This window comes from Emys orbicularis, chromosome 1 (genome assembly GCF_028017835.1).
Source record: "Emys orbicularis isolate rEmyOrb1 chromosome 1, rEmyOrb1.hap1, whole genome shotgun sequence".
Taxonomy (NCBI): Eukaryota; Metazoa; Chordata; order Testudines; family Emydidae; genus Emys; species Emys orbicularis.
Genome location: NC_088683.1, coordinates 181548488 through 181570939, shown reverse-complemented (window position 1 = coordinate 181570939; position 22452 = coordinate 181548488). Strand labels below are relative to the sequence as shown.

General features: G+C 41.1%; 1 protein-coding gene across 1 annotated transcript in view; it reads right to left on the bottom strand.

Moving 5' to 3' along the window:
- Positions 1-18788, bottom strand: part of VGLL3 (vestigial like family member 3) — a 30628-nt gene extending 11840 nt beyond the window's left edge. Inside the window, exons 1-2 of the mRNA XM_065397431.1 lie at positions 18624-18788; positions 4539-4794 (exon numbers count right to left, since the gene is read on the bottom strand). Of these exons, the coding sequence (XP_065253503.1) occupies positions 4539-4794; positions 18624-18788 (421 nt within the window). The remainder of the gene's footprint in view (positions 1-4538; positions 4795-18623) is intronic.
- Positions 18789-22452: the final 3664 nt, after the last annotated feature.

Genomic DNA, 22452 nt, shown 5'->3' with positions numbered 1-22452 from the left:
ATAGCATACATGGGAATGTGTTTCCACTGTAGTTGAAAGTTGTTCTTTCCCCTCACTTTTCAGAATGAGTGAGCATAACCAATAGTCTTTACAGACACTACAAAGTCAGATACCTATGAAAGAACCTACATCCTAAGGTGGCATTTTAATGGTGAGGCAATCATTTGGGCAGGGGAGGTGTCAATTTGGCCATCTGGTTGATGTCAACCTGACACTGTCCCTATGAAAGAAAACAAAAATACCAATCATCTTACATTGGCCTCCATAAAAAACAAAACAAAACACAAACCATTTGCCAACAGATATACCACAGTTACCACAGTCATTTCCTTTTCTAAATATGAGGGGAGAGAGGTGCCAAGAGGACTGCAATATCTGAGATACCAGAGTGGTAAACTAATGGAAATTGTTAACTTTTTAATGGTGGTCAGCACGCAGTGCATTGCACTGAAAACATACCAGGCTTGCATGCTAAGAAAGGAGACAATTCTTTTTAGAATTCTCACGAGTACAATATTACTCTTTAGTTACTGCTACCTGAGAAAAACTTTCAGTTATAAAGAATAATGGGAAAAAATACCATTAATCTTAAAAACTTCTTCCAATGTAGTCTATGCCCAAGATTTCAGGGAATTTTGAAGAACCTGTGTTATTCAGATTTCTTAAGGACAAAAATGTCTGACACTGGTGCTAAATTAATTTTGGTTCAAACTAATAAATGATTTTCTTATAGATTCATTTGACATTCAAAAGGATAAGGGTTGTCACTTTGGAGAGGATGCCTTGTATTTTGCACCCTTATCCTTTTGAGTGCAAAACTCAATTCACAACTAGCACCTCACCCCCATCTTGAAAGCAGGAGCTCTTTAAATATTTCCTGGATCCAATTGTTATGCCTCATTCAGGATTCAGAAGAGATAATGCAGGAAGAATAATGTACAAAACACTCCTACCCACTCCCAATTTTTTCTATGTATCTTTCAACAAGGCAATTATAAATGCACTGCTTATTTCTTTTGCTGACCTTTCAAGGAGTTTGTTGACTAAGTAATTGAATGAAACTCCAAACTACCCTTGATTATTATTAATAATGTTAACATCTCCAACCTAACAAAGCATCAACTTCCTCCATACAAACTAATATACATTAGCTAACTAGAGCACATTAACCTTAATGAATGAATTGGAAGATTGAAATATCAGAGTGACTATCTTTTTTCCTTCTTTCAAACTAGTATGCTGAGACATTAGTTTGGGCATGACAAAAATCCATTTCATCCTAATTTTCTTTGAAAAACAAGTATGCTACTTATTTCTCTGACTATAAACTGCAGAATCAAAGAACTTTTTTCAGCATTCCACTGGGGCACCTTTACTCTAGCTGGGCTGGTTCAAAGGGGCCAGAAGGGATGCATACCCTCCTTTTCCTCCCCCATCCATGGAATACTTTCAGAGCAGAAGGATCTTTGCAACAGCACTGATTACATGGGGTATTCTGTGTCACAAGGCAATATTGGATGAGGCATTTTTATGCTGGGCTATTCTGTACCCCTGCAAAGCTCCATAGATACAGCTGATCAAGAATTAGTTTTGAGATTTGAAAAAAAATTCCTATTCTGCACTGGGACAAACTAAGACCTTTCAAATTTTTTATGAACTTCCCCTCCACAGAAAAACCAGACCAAAACACCACAGAATATCCTAGAGCCCAGTAATCAGGGCTTTCACCTGTCAGGTGGGAGGCCCAGAGTCCAGTCCCTGCTCCGTCTGATTTGGACCACGGACTTGAACCCACAGTCTTTCACATCTCAGATGAGTGCCCTGACCACCAGGATTTTGGCTATTCTGGGGCACATATGTCTGTCTGTTTCCCTCTCTCATCCCGGACTTGAGAAATCTTCCCAATTAAAGTTTTGTCAAAACTGACCCTTTACCGCAAAAAGGTTCGGTGAATTGGCATTTTTCGACACAATAAGTTGGAAAATTCCCAACCAGCTCTAGTCCTGGAACCACATAGAGGTTCTGGAGAAGGAGTGAAGGGCATATGATGCCATTGATGTGACAGGCTCTTTCCATCCAGCACAGAATGTGTGAGGTCTGCATGCAGACAGTCCCCTCTGTGCTCTGATCTTTGGGAAGTAGTGTGATCACATACTTAAAAGTTTATAGTTGGCTGGGAGGACAAGATGGCTGTTTACAAGTATTTAACTCTTCATCTTTCTTTGTAACTATGGGCTTCACCCTATTCCCATGCAAATCAATGGAAAAACTCCCATTAACTTTAATAGTGTAGGATGAAGTCCTACTTTCTTCCAGCTCCTCAATCATTTTGGCTGTCCTCTGCTGAACTCCCACCCATTTGTTGATGTCTTTCTGGCAAGATTGTCCTTGTGCATCATTTTCCTTTTGCCAGTGGTGTTCAAAAATCCTCTCTTATCAACCGTGAATTTCATTTCAGCAATTCCTTCTTCCAGATCATTAATTAAGATGTCAAACACGATCAGGCCCAACACAGATCCCCATGGCATCTCACTCACCCAACTTGATATGTCGCCATTTCTCACCATCCGTGGCTTACAGCCCTTCTGCCAATTTCAATACACATCACAACATGATTTCAATTATTTTTGTCTTTAATTATATTTGTCTTCATCCACTAATTTTGTAATCCTATCAAAACAAGCAATCTAGTTTGTCTGGCAAGATCTGCTCTTTATAAAACTCACACTGCTTGTTTGTTCATCCTTCGACAGACACATACTTTATGTACTTATTTAGCCCACGTTACTATCGTATACAAACACCTCACAATCTCCATTGCATTTGTAACCCTTCTGCCAGGTGGAGCCGGCAGCAACCAGGGCTGGGTTCAATATCTAGGGGTTCCTTTTCAACAGCACAACACAGAACTGGCTCGAGCCCCCACCCAGTAACCTGGAAAAATTACACACCACCCCTGATCACCTCTGAGAGGCAATATTTTCCCACTCGGAAGCACAGAGTCTGAGTGTCGAAAAGAAACTTTTAATGAAAGGAGGGAAGTCACCAGAAAATTAGGGAAAGTACCACAAGCAGGATTCATAATCATAAAACGGTGAGCAGGATACCCACCCCAGCATGCGTGGGGCAGTGCCTTCTGTTCTTGAGTTCTGCAACCAACAGTTCCTTTTCTGTGCCCCTCTCTGCTCCCTCACCATACCTCACTCCCAGTGATTGTCCTTGGTCAGTGAGGACCCAGGGTTCAGAGGTGCATCTGTGTGAGTTCACCTCCCACTCAGGGAAGAAGGCACCTTGCTTGCTCCACCATGTGAGCACTTGTTCTGGCTGGCTGCCCTGCCAGACGCTCATTCCACTTTCATAGGACTACTGCTTGCTGCTCCGGCCTGCTGACTGTCAGTTACCTTCTGCTGCCACCTGCCTCTCTGCTGTGACCTCTGCAGGTCAGTCTCTTAGTGATTGTCAGCTCTTAGTGATGTTCAGCTTTTAGCAGGCTGGGCATAAATGCTGTTCCACCACAAGTGATATCAGCTCTCATTTAAGCACTTAAAATAACAAAGGCTCCTAATGGAGCCTATTTAGCTCTATCTTTGAACAGTGGGGAAAAACAGGTTAAACCAGACCAGGGAGCCTTAGGAAGAGTCCACACCTCCTGGCTGGGACACCTGTCCCCACCCCTCTTACTTTCACAGGGGTCTGGCATTCAAGCCCTTGGCTTAACAAGGTCCTTTCAGCTGAGGATGACCCCCTCATTTGGGACAGGTTAAGCACAGTTCTGCTCCCATTTATTCATATAGTAAAGACAACAACATTGATAACAGCATTTCACTATCCCTGCATTCAGTACTAAAGTGATTTGTAACCAAACACCACCAAAGTTGATCACTTTGAACAACACTGGATATCTGCGCAGAGTAGGTGTGCTCATGTAAATACAGTTTGCTCCTGAAGTCTCTCCTCCTCGCAGCTAGCTATCAGGGGAGAGTTCATTCACACCCTGCTTACATATTTATGATCACAACACAGCAGCATGGAAGCACTGTACTATTATCTCCAATTTACAGATGGGGAACTGAGACACAGAGAAACCCAATGACCCTGCCCAGGGTCACATAGGAAGTCTGTGGCAGAGCAGGGAATTGAACCTGGGTCTCCTGAGTCCCTGGCTAGTGCCCTTTATCCTCTATGACCACATTTTTCAAACTTTGGGGCTTAAAGTTATGCCTTAGATCTCACAGCAGTTCCTTGTGAAGCCACATTAACTCCTTCCTGTTCCTCAAAGCCTTCAATTGCCCCACTGAATGCCCGGAGGAATTTGAAAAGCCTATATCCTGTATATCTTTTATTCTTGCTCCCTGCCCATCAATTCCAGCCATTCACCCCCAAGAAATTCCTTGCTGCTTCCACATACTCTGGAGCAAGGGCGTACTTCCACCGCGACTAAATCAGCAAGATTCCAGCCATAATGCAGCATGTGTTGTCATAAAACGGATTGATTGCGTAAGCTAGACAGCATGTAGTCAAACTATTGCTTCTCTTACCTCTCCACAGAGGGCTTAGCCCTGGCTTGCTTTTTGAAAGGGCAGTTTCTGGGTTGAAGCTGCTGGCTTGGCTCAAAGCTCTTGAGAAGTGTTCATCCACTACTGACCCAATGTCTCCCTGGAAGTAAGTGAAAAGGACACAGCGAGAGTTAAGGTATTCCATCTCAGTGGGCTGGTCTTTCTCATCCTCCTCCTGTTTGCTGGGAAGGGTCACCTCCAGGGACTCTTGCATCTTGTTGTAAACAGCTAACTTCTTCTGGGATTAAAAACAAAACAAAACAAGAAGACGCATCACTAGTGGCAGTTTATGGAAACACAACACCCAGTTTCCTTAAAGGAAATTACATATATTTAATATACACATTGCATAATGTCTTAAGAGTAAAGCTGGTAGAAAAAATAGGAACATTTTAATGAACATGTTCATTAAAAAACTGTCAGTGTTTTTCATAGAAAGTTTTCAAAATTTTTCAACCAGCCCCACTTCAGAGTTTCCCGTTGCTCAAGCACTCATTAAAGTCCCAGTTCTCACAGGTACTGAGCAGCCACCACTCCATTACCTCAGCCCCTCTGAAAAAACCAAACATAACACAGATGATAACAGGTCAATCCTGAAGTCTTTATTCAGCTTCACTGCTATGAATAGGCTGCAGAGGCTGTAGGTATGGACCCTAACTTTACACTGTATAATTTAAAACATTCACTTTAAATAGGTCACTTTAGAACAGATTTTGTCATCCCCATTCCCTATTAACACCACCTCACTCGACACATACTAGCACCATGGGATGCAATGGAACCTGTTGTAATAATTGGGCCGACAACCTAATTGCAAGCTCAACTGTAAAAAGTATGTAAATGTTCATGATATGTCACAATAACCTATAATAACAATTGTTGATGGGAAAAGGTACGAAAGGAAGACAGATCAACTAAATTAGTCTAAACAAAAAGGCCTACTGATATAACTCAATGACTGTGTTAAGATCATCTTTGATAAACAGGAAAATGTTGGTCCAAAGAATCAGTGAACCAAAACTAGGCCTAACGGGTGGACAAAATAATAAGGGGATGGTCTTGTCCACCTGACACTCCCTTTTTGGGTCCCTAAAGAAAAAAAACTCAGGGGAGGAGGAGAAGAGGAAAGAACAGACAGAGGCTGCTGGAAAGGGCATCAGCATCATGGCTGCCACCCCATCATTTCCTGGGATCCCGGAACTTTGTCATCCTGATCCGGAGAAATGTCCTAAGCAAACCAGGCTGGGGCGAGGGATTCAGATGACATCGCCACCCTTACAAGCTCCAGCTGAACTCCAAATACCATCTGAGATTAAATAGGATTGGACTTTACAACAGCACCTCCAGCCCATCTCAACTAACTTTTTCTCTTTTCCCAAGAAAGGACAGTTATTATCATCTTTGATATCATCTAAGAAACTGTCAAACAAGGGGTTTTTTCTTCTAAAACTCATCTAAAGCAAAAAGAAACAAAAAATGTTGTTAAATGAAAAGACTTACTTAAAATTTTACATTTCAAATGTTTTAACTGTTTTTCCTTCTTTCCTGCATCTTTAATAAAATGTTAAAATGGTGAGTTTGCCATGGTAGTAAGCAGGCTGAGGTCTCTGTCTCCCAAACCCCAGAACTTGTTTAACACTCTTTAATGTAAGACAGCGACTGGATTATGCTAACAGTTTTGGCCCATTTATTACATCTAAATTAATACACTATTTTTGGTGCCCAATGTGGGTCTTAAAGGGTTTACATACTCAGAAGCTGGCACCTTGGCAAACAAGCAATTTTATTCAAAGTTTAAAACCAAAGTTTGTTTTAAAATTCTTAAATGTGTTGGGCTTCTTTGAGATAAGCATGAAAGCAAACCATTAATGTTTTTGCTTTAAAAAAAAAGAAAGAAAAAAGTATTGACAATGGTTTTAAAGTTATTAATTTTTTTAAAAATATATCTTTAAAGAAATGCTTTGTTTCTTTTTTGTTTTGTTTTAAAGTTCATGGTTTCTGTAATTAGTAATCATTTTAAAGGTTTAATGAAAAAGTGCATTTTTAAAAGAAGCAAAAAGTGGCCAAAATAAAGTGTTTTAAACTGTTGAAGTTGCTAATGCAGACTTTTACTGAAATAACACTTTCAGTAACCCTCTTGTTAACAAAATGCCAGCTTAGTTCAGGTCTGCTACTGCATTAGTTGTGAATTAAATCTCAAACCACCCTTCAAACAACAACTTAATAAGATGTCAAAACATTTTGGGTGTTCTACACCCTGGCTTTAAGGTTTTGGTTTTCCATTTTAGGCAACCCTAGAGGTAAAAATGTCTGAAACACAATAGTGTTTGATTTTTAAAATATGACAAATGAGTTTAACATAATAGTGCATGTTAAACTATACCATCCTAATGTATGTAAGACCAAGGTTCCTACCTTTAGCTGAAGGTATGCAGTATATCAGTGTCTGATTTATTCTGATTTCACTACAGAAATGTAAATAGTTATGCCAATATGATTTTTTCCATATTTGATAAAGTAGTGCCAAGCCAATTTAAGTTCATGTAATGTTAAGAAAATTTAAAGTTTCATTTTGTTTTGTTTATAACTGTGAGTTTATGAGCAAACTTCCGATTATGGGAAGAAATGGTTCATAAAGGAGATGGATTATATTGTTTTAACTGGGCCCATAAAGTCACTTTAATTGTGAGTTCAACTATGAAAAGTAAGTGAAAGTTCATAAGATATCAAAATAACCTATAACTTTGGGAATTAACTATGGAAAATAAGAACATAAGAACGGCCATACTGGGTAAGACCAGAGGTCCATCTTGCCCAGTGGCCAATGCCAACTGCTTCAGAGGGAATGAACAGAACACATAATCAAATGATCCATCCCCTGTCGCCCATTCCCAGCTTCTGGCAAACAGAGGCTAGGGACACCATCCCTGTCCATCCTGACTAATGGCCATTGATGGACCACGAATCCTCCATGAATTTATCTAGTTCTTTTTTAAATTCTTTTATAGTCTTAGCCTTCACAACATCCTCTGGCAAAGAGTTCCAGAGGTTGACTGTGAATTATGCGAAGAAATACTTCCTTTTGTTTGTTTTAAACCTGCTGCCTATTAATTTCATCTGGTGACCCCTAGTTCTTGTGTTATGAGAAAGAGTAAATAACACTTCCTTATTTACTTTCTTCACACCAGTCATGATTTTACAGACCTCTATCATATCCTCCCTTTCCAAGCTGAAAAGTCGCAGTTTTTTTAATCTCTCCTTATATGGAAGCTGTTCCATACCCCTAATCATATTTGTTGCTTGTTGTTAAAATAGGCCAAGTTGTTTTCAATAATGAATGTTATGAACAAGTGCAAGAAAACTAGACAGGGCAACTAAATTAGTCCAAACAAAAAAAGGCCTAATGATAGGATTCAAGAATTCTGTTGAGGTTGGACTTAATACACAAGATGATACGGGTCCAGAAATTAATGGACCAATATTGTTGTGGCAGATATCAGCTCTAATTGATGGACAAAAAATGAGGGGATGAATTATACCACCCACTTTTCCCCTTTATGGGTTTCTTAAGAGAGACTTTGAAAAAAAAAAATCTACCTCATCCCATCCCAGCTCACCTTGACCCAACTTGGCTTCCCAACATGTCTCATAGAATCATAGAATATCAGGGTTGGAAGGGACCTCAGGAGGTCATCTAGTCCAACCCCCTGCTCAAAGCAGGACCAATTCCCAACTAAATAATCCCAGCCAGGGCTTTGTCAAGCCTGACCTTTAAAACCTCTAAGGAAGGAGATTCCACCACCTCCCTACGTAACCCATTCCAGTGCTTCACCACCCTCCTAGTGAAAAAGTTTTCCCAAATATCCAACCTAAACCTCCCCCACTGCAACTTGAGACCATTACTCCTTGTTCTGTCATCTGCTACCACTGAGAACAGTCTAGATCCATCCTCTTTGGAACCCCCTTTCAGGTAGTTGAAAGCAGCTATCAAATCCCCCCTTATTCTTCTCTTCTGCAGACTAAACAATCCCAGTTCCCTCAGCCTCTCCTCATAAGTCATGTGCTCCAGCCCCCTAATCATTTTCGTTGCCCTCCGCTGGACTCTTTCCTTTTTTTGCACATCCTTCTTGTAGTGTGGGGCCCAAAACTGGACACAGTACTCCAGATGAGGCCTCACCAATGTCGAATAGAGGGGAATGATCACTTCCCTTGATCTGCTGGCAATGCCCCTACTTATACAGGCCAAAATGCCATTAGCCTTCTTGGCAACAAGGGCACACTGTTGACTCATATCCAGCTTCTCGTCCACTGTAACCCCTAGGTCCTTTTCTGCAGAATCATCCCAACTCATCTCAACTAACCTTCCTCCACCCCAAGACAGAGGGAGCAGACCAGATGGAAGGATTTCCTTCCCAAGGAGTAGACCATCAGGCCTTGCTCTTGTTCAAGGAACTTTGTTTTTCACCTCTGAGTCCTGGGAGTCATCATATCATAATGACATCCAGTTCTCAGTCCATCAGTGAGGATACTGAATTGTCAGCACTGCAAAAGTACATGCAATCCTGTTCTCTCCCCCTTCCCTTTTGTGGTACTTTCTGCCCCACTGTTTTTTTCCCTCCTACCCTACCTCTCAATCGCTCAGCTTTTCACTGCATCCTGAAATCAACTATTCTGCATGCATTACCACAGCAAGATGAGACGGCCCAGCCCTGTCTTATCTGAGGAGAAAGGACCCAGCCAGATGATATCCCTGACTGGCATGTGAGCCCGAGTCCAAGCTACAGGTGTCCTGGCTAATAGGAAAGACTAAAGCATCCATTCCGAACTGACCAGCCTCCCAGTGTTTCCGAAACATCAACAAAAAGCATATTTCCCCTATCCATCTCTCTTCCACCTTTGACTGTTAAAAACGGAAGTGAATATCCTTTCACACATCAGAACTGAGAGTAAAATTAACCCTTCCTTTTCATCAAAGAAAGTTGTTAATGAAAATGAGAGATGCTTGCATTTTGCCTCCAAAAGCAGAGATTTTAATAGATTTTGATTAAGTTTGTTTTGCGTAATCACTCAATTTCAGTTTCAATATAAATGTTTGTTTTAATTTTTTTGGGGGGGGAGTTGTTTGATCAATAAACTCTCAACTTTAGAATGAATGCTTCTGGGTGTTTGCCAAGAAACCGAGTAAACCAGGACCTCTATAGAAAAACCCTGAACCCTATGTATCACTGTTTTAATGTTCCACAGTGACAGAGTTCATAACTCTTTTGGCCCCTGAGATCAATTCATAGACCACTTACAGAGTGACGTACTACTACACATAAATAAAAGTGGCAGAATCTGACCCTTTTTGAGAAATTTCATGGCACAAAGTAATGCCACTGATAGTAGAAAAAAACTGTTTTCGTCCCTCACTTAAGCCTGTGTTGCATTTTTCATTTTACATAACAATTTGTACAAAAAAAAAAAAAAAAGAGCGGGCGGGAGGAATGGGGGTAGCAACAACAGTCAAGTCAGAAATAATTAAACATAATTTTGGAAGAAAAAAAACATTGATAAACCCCCAAACAATATATATAGAAACTTTAACAAAAAAAAAAAAAAAGAAGAAGTCAGAAGCCTGTGAACAACTATTCCCAACTCTTTGCTCCCTCAAATCAAACCAAAATGTCAAAATAAATGTGTGTGAAAATCAATTTTGCATGGAACATATTTTTCAGATGTTCCACTTTACAACAGTTTTCACAGAAAGCAAGCTCACCCCAACCAATAGGCTGCAGCAGCAACAGCTCGCAGCCAGCCAGCCATTTAAACAACCAACTCTACACACAGACAAGATTCAGCAACACAGACGTGACTGAAGTACACATGCATCAGTACTCAGTAGCTTCTTTTAAAAAGTGGAGCTTGACCCGTCTATTATGATTTGCTTGGCAACATTTTAGCGCCATCACTATCTCCTCATGGTTATGGCTCTTACCTTTTCCTACAAATGTATTATTTATATAGCAAATTTTGGTTCCTAGATAGTTTATGAACTTCCTTCTACAGAAGCGTATACTAAATTGATTTTAATATTTTATATAATCAGAAGCTCTATTGCAATCTGGCAAATTACAGAATCAGTTACAGTTGGGATATTTAAAAAGACAGCGTTTAATTACTGTGAAATGAAGTAGAAACACAAGTATTACTTATAAGTGATTACTAGAAAATGCATGTTATTTAAATCAATTCACTACAATCATCATAATCCAAATACTGCAAATGAACCTAACAAGCCTATAAGCTTGACGTCCACGATTTTAGTAGAGAGTCAACGTACTGCAGAACCTAGTCTTGGATTGTACTATTAAGGTAATAGTTTAGTTGACTGAACACTGCAACAATGAAGTAATCATTCAAATTCTGATGATGTTACACGAAATTCTGTGATGGATAGAATAACCATAGGTCACTTTATTTTATTTGTGATTCAGACGATCCTAAATGACTTTTGGAAATTCAATTCAAGCTAATAGAGGGCAAGTCTCACTGAGCAATTGCTTTGTGGAATATTGTTTATTTAGACATATGGTTAGAGGAGCTCACATTTTATACCAAGCCCCTTCCACATACACACAAACTGGGGGAGGAAAGACAAATGTGCAGAGGAGAATAGCGAAACTCTGAATGGTTTCACTTTAAAAGTGAACAGCTTTACTTTAGAAGTGAAAACATAGCTAGCTAGCTGTGTATTAAATTATGTCAGGCAATTTTTTTTGAATGGAGGAGTTTGGGGTGATGAGAACATATGTTTTTAAAAATTGTATTAACATGAAATTTCATAAAATGATGTTCTCCTAATGTCCGATCTTGCAATTATTACTCAGGCAAGACTTCCAATGAAGTTATATTTTTGTCTAAGCAAGCACTGAAGGATCAGGCCTTAATACACTATATGGGGTTATAGAATTTACAATATATAATATATATCTTGTACTTCATATATGTGAGAGTGCCATAACATTACACATACTCTAGATGTGCAGACAAACCCCAGTTCTCATTAAAAACTAGGCCAGAAGTGTGAGAGTTTTATTGTTGTTTCTGTTTTAAACCAAAAGAGAAAGTTTTATAGATGTCTAACAGATATTGATATATTAGGGTCTATATCAGACCCTAGGCCAGGAGTAGTCAAGAGGGAGACTGCAGGCCAAATCCAGACCACCAGATACTTTTGAACGGACCCTGAAATCTTTTTATTTACTTGTTATTATCACTATTGAGGTTTTTTTATTATTATTATTTTCTCTGGAGTCTGGACTTTGACTATACCTTGACCACGACATTTGGACTTTGACAAAAAAAAATTGACTACCCCTGCCCCAGACCAAATGCCAGACCTTATGTACAGAGCAATGTAGAAGTTGATATATATCATGGATATACCACATATATTTACACTGCAAATGTATGAATACATATGCATGCACACAATTATTTAGACACACACTGTTTAATATAGCCCCTGGATTGACTTAGGTATCCGGAAGGAAGTCTTTCAATGTTCCCATAAAGAGACTGGAGTTCAGGAAATTAAAACTTATCTCTAGAGTTGCTTCTTTGTGCAGGAATGTTCTGCTTACCACAGTCTATGAATCTGATTTATTTTCCATTTCAATCTTCCTCTCTCCCCAACCTCCTCTAGTCCACGAGAGGAACTATTACAAGTTATTCTAAGCAGTTGTTTGATTGGTTTTAGAAAACACTGAATCTTTGGAATTTTTCCTCTCTTTTTAAGTCAGTAGTGCTGATTATTGACAAGTGTAAGCTTTTGGGCACAGAATAATGTGAAATGATTGACAGTCACAATTGATGACTCTTGCAAAGATAAGAATAAGAGCTCTCTGTTAAAATAAAATTTTCAGGATCTATGAATGATTCTGTTTACTATTATGGAAAGACTATTGAACAGGTTGTTGTTTTTTAAAAGACATATGCAATTTTATACCACAAGTGGAAAGCTCTGACAACCAAAATGCCAGTTACAGTCAATCCTCTCTTCACTAAATACAGCATTCTATTGAATAAGAAGCTCTAATGAGATCACTTAATGGTGACGTAATATCTCCCTTCTCAGAGGATATTTCCTTTAACAGAAATCAAATTGTTCTCTTCCCCTTTAAACTTCTCTACCTACCTGCTAACTGGTGAGCTGCTTCTTTGGATGTGAGTAGAGATCTCTTTGTGAGCATTTATGTTGGCATCCGTGCTATTTGAAATATATACAAGATTCTTGACCATTGGCTGAATTTGTCTACCCATATTTTTGCTTGTGTTGGTTCAGCTGCTGCTAACCACAATCTGTGCTAACCCAGTTTCACTTGCACATTTGTCATACCATCAGTTCTGCCGTGTATTTAAGCAGCTGCAGATTGCACAATATCATCAGTGAAGTCTAATACTGCTAGTCTTCTCTTTTAGATAGAGCCAAAAATATGGCATTGTATGTGGAGTAATATGTATCAGATCCCATCCCACACAACATACTTCCCAATTATGTCCAGGTCTCTGATATGCTCATGTACTAGTCATGACATCCTCCTTTCCATTTCCCTACCACCTCTAGCTTGTAAGCCTTCCTATCTGTTTTGAAGCTTTATAGTCTCTGGAAACCTATGTCTCTACATGGTCCAGAAGGTAGAATTAAAGCTCAGTTTAGCACACAAGGAACAAGGGTGTCCAATAAGGGAATTCAGTCTCTGCAGCAGCCTGCTATTAAGATTAGGTCATAGACAAGGAATCCAGCATGGCATTTAAGGTAGTGGGTCAAATCATGTTCATGTGCCATTGGATCTCTGGACAAGTACAGCCTTACAAAGTAGGCTGAATAAACCAAAAGCCACCATTATTTTTGACATCTATTCACAAGCAGGCCCATCCTACAGGGGGAAAAATAGGGTTCTTTATTTTTAGATCCTATTATGCCTAGTTAAAAAAAAAAGTCTATAGCAAATCATTACGGACAAGTGAGCCTTAAAAGTATGAAGGTTCAGGTTGGATAAGCATTCAGAGTTTTGGATAAATATATACACTGATCAAGAAATCAAACTGAAATGGCTAAACTTTCTATTGGTGTAAACGGATAGAAAATCTTGTGCAACACGGCTGAGAAAACAGCACATAACCCCCTCGAAAGAAAAAGCCTGTCACTCTAGTAAAAGCCACCAAAAAGGAATTTTAGTAGCAAACTGTGGCACGACTCTGTGTAAAAGAGGCTCCTCTACATAATTTAGAAAGCATTTAACAAAAAAGGAAAAAGAGGACATTCTTAAATAATCAGATGCTAGCTAGCTAGCTAAATTCCTTAATGCAGCTCCAGGCTACAAGTTAGTATTTGCAGGGTACTTTGAAAATATAAAGTGCTAATTGTTATAATTACAAATGAATAAGTAAGGAGATGAGCATATGCAAAATAGTTCTGCACAGCAAAGTTAGTTTAATTTTTTCACCTGAACCTTTGGATTATCAGTTACAGTGCAGAGGAAAGGGAACTGAGGATGGCACAGTTAAAATGACCCTTTGTTAAACAGTGTGTTGGGCTGGTGGCCATATAGTTTAATAAACTATTTCCATGGAAAGATGTAGCTACCTGAATTAAACAATATATACTTGGGGTTAATAAAGTTTCCACAGGGACACTGGGTGGGTCAGCAGATTGGTAATGGGATACTGAGCCTCTCTTCTTTAGGTCACTATCTTAAATCTGGTTTGAGATGGAATGAACTGAAGTAGGTATCATCTGACCGTATGTTGGTGGCCCATGTGAAATGGAGAGGCTACAAATTTAGATCTCACTCCTGTTCCAATATAAACCAGTCACGGCCCACTCAACTATTGTCCCCCTGGTTGGCAATCTCAGGAAAGCGAGTGGAAGAGAAACAAACCACCAAGTCAGAGGATAAGAATAAGAGGGGGCATATATTTGTTAAGTATAATTATTTATACTGAGTAGACTTGGCAAGAAATTCATACTAGCAAGAATAGCAGGAATACAGCATGCCAGCCCATATATACTGATGTTAATGGGATTGCATGGGGTGTAAATTATGGCAGGATTTGGCCAACTATATCTATAATATGAACTTGAAGGATGCTTTTAAAGATGAGCCTTATGGGTTGATCAAAAGCTCAATGAAGTTAATGGAAAGGCTCCCATTGGACTTGAATCAGATCCTGAGGAAGCATTTTGATAAAAATTAGAAGACAGATTTTAATATCTTGAATATTGTGGAATTCTATAAGCATGGGTCCTGACTGCACATCAATAGGAGCAGTATATCCCTAGTATAACACTATCACACATATACAGGTACAGTGTACTTTTCAACTCTTTAGTACTTTGGCAGGAGGAAAAAAGGAAAACTCAATACGCAGGCGGATGCTTAATCCAGGGTTGCGCCTCATTTTCACTTGTCCAACCTGGCACTTTGTGTGTGCTTGCGTGCACACATGCATATCCCATCTATTTTCTTGGACAGATGCCCTGGACTTCAGCATTCCTATAGATCTAGGTGATATAAAAATATAAAACCCAAGAGTGTTAAGACCCAACTCCCACTGAATGTTTACGGGTGTTGGGTCCTAATCCCCTTAAACTCTTTTTAAAATCCCATGCTAAATTAGTTTGCCATTAAGGGATTTTTTTTGGCTACAGAATTGTGAAAAGCCAAGGCTCCAGAAATTCTGCATTGATTTTAGGGTGCGCAGAATTACAGATATAGAAATAAAGGGGCAGAGGGGTTACTCTTAAAGGAGTGATGAATCATTTATTTAAAAAAAAAAAATCTACCCAAGACTTCACTTCTGCATGCAACAAGTATTTGATATTCCATAATTTTAAATCATGTGATTACTTTAAAAGAAGATGTCATTGCATTCTTATCCCATTTTTAAACAATTATCTTCAAAATCCTTTCATAGGGCTGATGTGACAACAGTTAGTTGCATGCCAAAAGCACACTTGCCAACACACCTATATAGAACCAATAAAAATAAGTGAGGGTTATCTTTCCAAATAGTTATTATGGGCTAAATCTTCAGCTTGTGTAAAACAGATTAGGTCCTCTAGCTGAGGAACTAGCTAGGTCTATTAAAAGATGCATCCCAGATAGCAAAAGCAAGCATAGAAACGTTTGTATCCAACACAAAAAATCCTTCAAGATGCCTAAACTTCAGCGAAAGGAACACACCACCAAATCCCTGTAAAGAATCTGAAACTCCAAGGCCAAAAGGAATCCACTACAGATTAGTCTTCTTTATCATTAAATTTATTTTTTTCCAATTGAGTACCAAAACACAACAACAGTTGTGTAATGACATTGGAAAAGGTAAGGTCGAGTTCTTGGAAATGTCAAGAATGAGCTCCAGCTCATTAGCTCTGATACAGAGATTTGTTTTTAAGATGTTCCATTAATGCACTTTTTGAAAAAAAGAATCTTAATTCTGGTAAAGAAGAAATTCTTTAAAATAGTTCATATCTTTACCAAGCACTTAGAAGAGCATTACATGGTGAACACAAAAAGAGGAATAAAAACCCACTGATAGTTACATTTATAAAGCATTAAGGAGTGTCAGGCAATCAAATTGCTTGATTGGATGAATATCCCTGGCAATCTAATTTTGAAGAAACCCGTCTGTTTTGTGCAGTGTGGAATACTGTCTGAACAACAATTTATTCCATTGTGATTGTACAGATGGAAAAGGAACCTATTATTTAGTTTTTGTGTTTTATTTTTAAGTGTTGGATTTCAGGGCACTACAACATAAATTTATAAACTGCTCCAAACTTCACAGCTGTTAGAATGTCCAAAATTCCCGGTTCAGTGAGCTATAGAACTGCTCTACTTTCTAGTCTTACAGCCTGAATTTCAACAGTTCATAAGGAACCCGCTTATTCCAACAGAAGCAGTGTGAACTATTTAAGGATAGCTGGTGCAAATGGGATGAACTGATTAAAAACAAATCATTGATGTGACTTTTGTAATAACAGCATTTTTTTTATTTGCAGTAACCCATACATTGTATTGGTTCAACTCTATGTTCTCTCATCTTGTATATTTAACACAATCCCTTTTATTGTTAAAGCAGTAAAATAATTTGACCCAACAACAATTCTCTTTATTAATAAAATAAGTTTACTAGCAACTAAGCTTTCACTGTGGTGCTTCTGGGACATTTTATACTTGGTGGAACTTATAGTGGATGAGCAAACATCATACTCATGTTTAAAACCTCTGATATCCGTAAATGCAGAATGCAAGCTCATTTTTCTCTCTATCATGTGAAGACAATCACAATCTAAAGTGTGAAGCAGCAGGAATAGCCACATCAAACTGTAGTTTAGTTAAAGCTAATGACTGTTTAATGTATTTCCTTACAAAAAGTACTGTGTACATTATACCAAAAGCCTAAGAACAATGTAACCAAATCAGACAAAACCTAAAACTTCATTTTCAACCCTAATTTTATGCTTTTAGGTTTTCCAGTCAAATGGAGCATTTTTATTTTCACTATATATTTTTAAAGTTAACAAGTATGCTTATGGACACCAAGAAAAAATTTAAAAACTAAAATTCCCAGACAAATTAGAGCCTTCCATTCTGCAAGCTCTGACCTAGATTTGAAAAATCAATTTGAAAGCATGTTGCAATGGATAAAAACACCAAACTTTCCTATTGCCTGTGAACAACACGAGCAACCTGGAAAAGTCAGCTTTCGTATCATTTATGCAAAAACTCTCTCTCACGCACACAACAATGAATAAAAAGGAAACAATAACATTCAGTAGGAATTTTAATGTTTTTGTCCATATTTGTGTCTCCCAGGCAAGTTGATATTAGGGGTCACTTCCCATGTACGGAGAAAACAATCTTCATGGATAATAATGATAAAACCTTATGGAATGCAGCAACAACCAAAAAATGTATTCTCAGATGACTACATTAGGGCCAAGTCAATATTAGTCCCACTTCACCCACGCACTGCATAGTCTAAAAATGCTGTCAGCCCGATAAGAATTTCCTGATTCAGATCACCAAGTTCAAGTGTAAAATTGTTTTAGCTGATATTCCAAAAGAGCAAGGTTTTGTTCAAAAATTCCCCTTCCCCTCCCCACTAACATTTTATAGACTTTAACATCTACACCAGTTGAAAGTTGCTCTGCAAAGTAAAACTAGGTGGGCATACAATTACATGCCTTTTTGTAAGCAAAATACATATTTAGAAAACAGGATGCTTCATATGACATAGTCTGTCCTATCCCTAAGACATCTTCAGCTATGTACCTGCATAAGGTGGCTGAGTATATATAGTATATGTGGTTGTTGTGATAACAGTGTAGATTTGACAACTATCAAATGCAAGTAGCCATTAACATTAATACACAAAATACTTTATTTAAAGCAGCAGACTTTATGTGGGATGGGGGTTACGAGGGTGTGCCTGGAAACGAGAACAGGGGGTAAAGATTGGCTTCCTCCCCTCTTTAAAATGAAACATAATTTTTCAGGCTTAAAAAACCGCCTCACTAGCTCCTAAGAGAGGTCTCTTTGAAACACACCTGCCCAGTGCTTAATTTGTGTCAGGATTTGCCAGGGCTGAGCCCAGACACCTCTGGGCTTGCCCCCTCAGTTATGAAAGTAAAAAGAAAAATTGTTTTGCTTGAGCCCAGGCACCTCTTTCATTACAAATTAAGCGCTGCACCTACTTCGCCCCCCCCCCCCAAATGTTACACCCGAGATATTGCTTGCTTGTTAAGTATATTTCACACGTTGATATCTATGAGTGCCAAGTGCATTCCCCGGGACTGGTGAAAAACTGCCAGCTAACTCACTCCTGCCCTCAAAGCCCGGGCCGCCTGCTGAGATTCTCTCACCAACCCGGAGCGATTCCCTTTCCTTTCCAGATTTCCCAGATGTGTCCACTATCAGCACAAGGTCTCAGTTCGAAAGGTCTCCGTCCGCAACCTGGCCTCCGTCCCCCCGGACTCAGCCCAAGCCCCAGCCCCGGGATCAGAGGGAAACTCACCCCAGGAGCCTGGTCCCTGCCGCTTCCTCTCTCCTGGTTGTCATCGCAGGTTGGCAACTTCCCCTCAGTGAACTGACAGCAGGATGTGGGGAAGCGCCCCCCACTCCCACCCCCCGGGGCTTGGAGAGCTGCCCGCTGCGGGGATGGCAGACCCGGCTCGCTCATCTCTCAGCGCCCATCCCAGAGTCAGCCCAGCCGCGCACACAGCCGCGCTCCCTGGCCAGCTGAGGGGCTGGTCCTTTGCTAGGTGCCCCGCGCTAAGGAAACTAACTCCAGAGGAATAACACAGGGAGTGGGGGCGCACGGGACTGCAGAGACCAGCCTGGCAGCTACGCGGTGCCACTCACGATCTGACCAGCCAGGGCCAGGACACAGGCACACGCGGGGCAGGGAGAACCCCTCCATACACCAATACCTCGTGCAGGGACACAGCCCCCTGCATGATCTATACACACAGCTGTAGGCGCGCTGCTTTGCCTCGGCCCCTTCAGGCAGGTGGGGCTATGCAAGGACGTCCGGAGTGAGGTGCACTGACAGTGCCCGAGCAGAGAGTGCCCCTCTCAACCTGCCTTTGGTTTAGGGTGACCGGACAGCAAGTGTGAAAAATCGGGAAGGGGGTGGGGGTAATATGCGTCTATATAAGACAAAGCCCCAAATTCAGGACTGTCCCTGTAAAATCAGGACATCTGGCCACCCTACTTTGGTTGCATTCCCCCAGCGCTGTTGCTCCGACAGAGAGATCCGCAGCACCCCAGCTCCTGCTCCTCTGGCCCGAGGGAGTCCCACCCGCACCTCGCCTGCGCTTCCCGCCCCACGCCCGGGTGAACGCTCCCCTCCCTTCGCTCGGCCCGAGCCCCCGTGGAGACCGGCGGCTCACCTGCTGGCTGGGCGCAGGAAGGGGGCAATACGCGGCTACCGCCACCGGGCTTGGCAGATACTGGGGCGCCCCACACGCCGCCTGGGAATGGTGCATCACCACGTCGGAGCAACTCATGGCAGCGGCCGCGGGGGCAGGGGAGCCGCCAGCGCTATGCAGCTACTCCCTGCGCGGCCCCCTGCCGCTGCTGCGGGGCGCTGGGCTGTGCTCTCCCCTGGCAGGCGGCCGGCCAGAAGCGCTGAGCTCTGCAGAGAGGACGGAGGCGGCGGAGCCCTCATCTTCAGGAGCCCCCTGGGTCCCGCTCCGACACTTATATAGGAGCCCGGCGGCGGGGCAGCTGGGGCAGCGGCGGAGCTGGGCGCATAGCGTCGATGGCAGCAGCGGCGCAGCCCCGGGGAGGCGGAGTGGGGCACAGCGCCGCAGCCGCTTATTACCATACACACAATGAGCAGCCCCAGGCTCTGCCAATGGCCAGCGCCCAGAGCAGGAGGGGGAGAAGGAACCAAAGTCCCGAAACTCCGCCCGGCTGCCTCCGGATTGGATCCAAGTTTGCTTCTGGACAGCTGGGCTGGAAGCTGAGTGGACCAGAAAGGGGGCGTGTCGCCGGAGAGTGTGACCGGCCCCCTCTTCAGTTTGTGGTCCTGTTAGATGCTGGGTACTTTTGCAGCCGGGGAAGCCTAAGAGACACCACCAGAGGATGGCAGTGGCATCTGGAGGAAGATTGGAGCTAGCTGAAAGGAGTCCTGCCCACTATCTGCAGAGGGAAGCCAGCAGTGGGGCTGCACCTTGGTAGTCAGGTGCTGGGTGCTGTCTGCCTTTTGCATGAAGGTGTTTTCTTAAAGGGCGGTCCAAGGATGTAATATCTTAGCAAAGTACTTTTACCGTGACTCCCCTGAAAAGTTTGGGCCCCATCCTGCAATGAGCTCATTTCCCTCTGTGCCCACTGGCAACCAGTTCAGACGAGAGCATTGCTTCTCTCTCTCTCTCTCTGCAAAAGTGAAGAGAAACCTCATAATTCACTACCTTGGTGGTCCATCAAAAATTGGTTGCCTAGTAGAAGTGGGACAAGCGATCTTTAAATAAGTGAAGCTAAATTGCACTGGAAGCCTTTAGAATACTTCAAAGTAGTGTGAGGCATAAGGTAGCCAGATGAATGTGTCCCTTAGTCTAGGTTTCATTGTAGATTATTTGCTTTACTGCATTTTCTTTTTACATTAACCTTTGTTCTAATTGCACTTGTTATTCTTTGGGGGGGAGCAGAAGAGGGGCAACTTTGAAGGGTTTCTTTTAGTTTCATAGTCATGTGTACCAAGGCTCCTCCAGAAGTGTTGGAATAATTTGTAGTGAGTGATGTTGGGGAGCAGGGGTGGGATTTTATTAAATGTCTCAGTATAACACACTCTAAAATCCTTTGGGACTAGAGGAGAAACTTTTAAAACTGCCTGAAAATGAATCCAGAATGAGTGAGACTCCCTCCAACTGAACAGCAGTTGTCAGGCCAGAGATGTATCTGCCAGACAGAGAACAAGGTAAGGAGTAACTGAGATGCACTGAGTTATTGTTCTCTGCTGTGCCCACAAATGATAATGTCCCAGATGCTGGAAACACTTACATATGTGCTTACCTTTATGCATGAGTAGTCCCATTCAGTTCTTATCACTTGTCTGCAATGGGACTATTCACATGGACAAAAGTTAGCATGTGCATAAAAGTGTTTTCAGGACTGGGGTCACCATGGTCAGATCCTGGTTCATAGGTATCATAGACATTTTCTCAAATGAGATTTGACTTTTATTTTGGACATCAGTGACCTACAGGCTTGAGGGAGTTATATATATGTTTAAAATACTTAAGAATAGTTCATTTGTTTGTCATAGAACACTTAATTCCCCTCTGCTCCCCTCCCCCCCACAGTAGTTTTCACACTTTCTACATTCCATGAAAGGGGTTCTACTGGGTGCTAACCTTGAAGACCAATCAGAAGTTTCAGCTAGGGCAGAATGCAGCTCCTCACCTTTCAGATAAGATGAGAGAGAATAATATCTACCCTCTGTACTCTGCTTAGGCTACCAGTTCATGACTGGGTGAAATTTAAGGTGCTGATTACTATTTACAAATCCCTAAATAATCTAGGCCCCATTTATCTGGAAAAAAAATCTCATGGCCCCTCTGTGACAACTGTACTAAGAATGAATGTCTTGGCTATCTGTCCCAACAATGAAGTTCATAGGATCTAAATGCAATGGATTCTCATTAAGGAGTACCAGCTTCCGAAGTTCAGTGCTGCTGGATATATGCCTGACCCCAGCCTGGACATTTTTACAGTGAAGTGTAAGATATCTTTGTTCAGGCATTCCACTAACTGCTTAATCTACTGGCACTAAGTCTCCTATCACTTGGGCTACTAGCTGTTATCTACCCTTGCAGATCCTCACAGGGAGGCTGTGTTGGTTACTGCAAAGGGTTATGAAATATTCCCTGCTTTAGGCAAGATGTTGTTTAGTACCATTCTATCCTATGTAAAGTGCACTCAGATGCCCTGGTAATGGGGACCTTATATAAAAGCTTATAAAAATAGTACTTATCTACATTCAATCTTAAGTAGGATCACAGTCTTTATACAGTGTCTATAGATTGCTAGGTTTGTGAAGAACATATTCTGGTTCTCGAAGCAGAACTGGACCAAAATAAAAAATATTATATAATTTACTATACCAAAGGAAGATATATTTTAGCATAGTAATTTAGTGATTTCTATGTCGAGCATGCAGGAGGCTTACAGAAGAAAGTAAAACACATGTACTATTTTGCAAGATGCCAAAATGCTCAAATATTCAGTTATTGCATATTCAACATTGGTTTTTGACAGAATCATTTCCATTCCATTAAATGGTTCTTAGCATTTGCTTTGAAGTGCAAAACAGTGACATGATGCCTCATGTCAAATAGCAG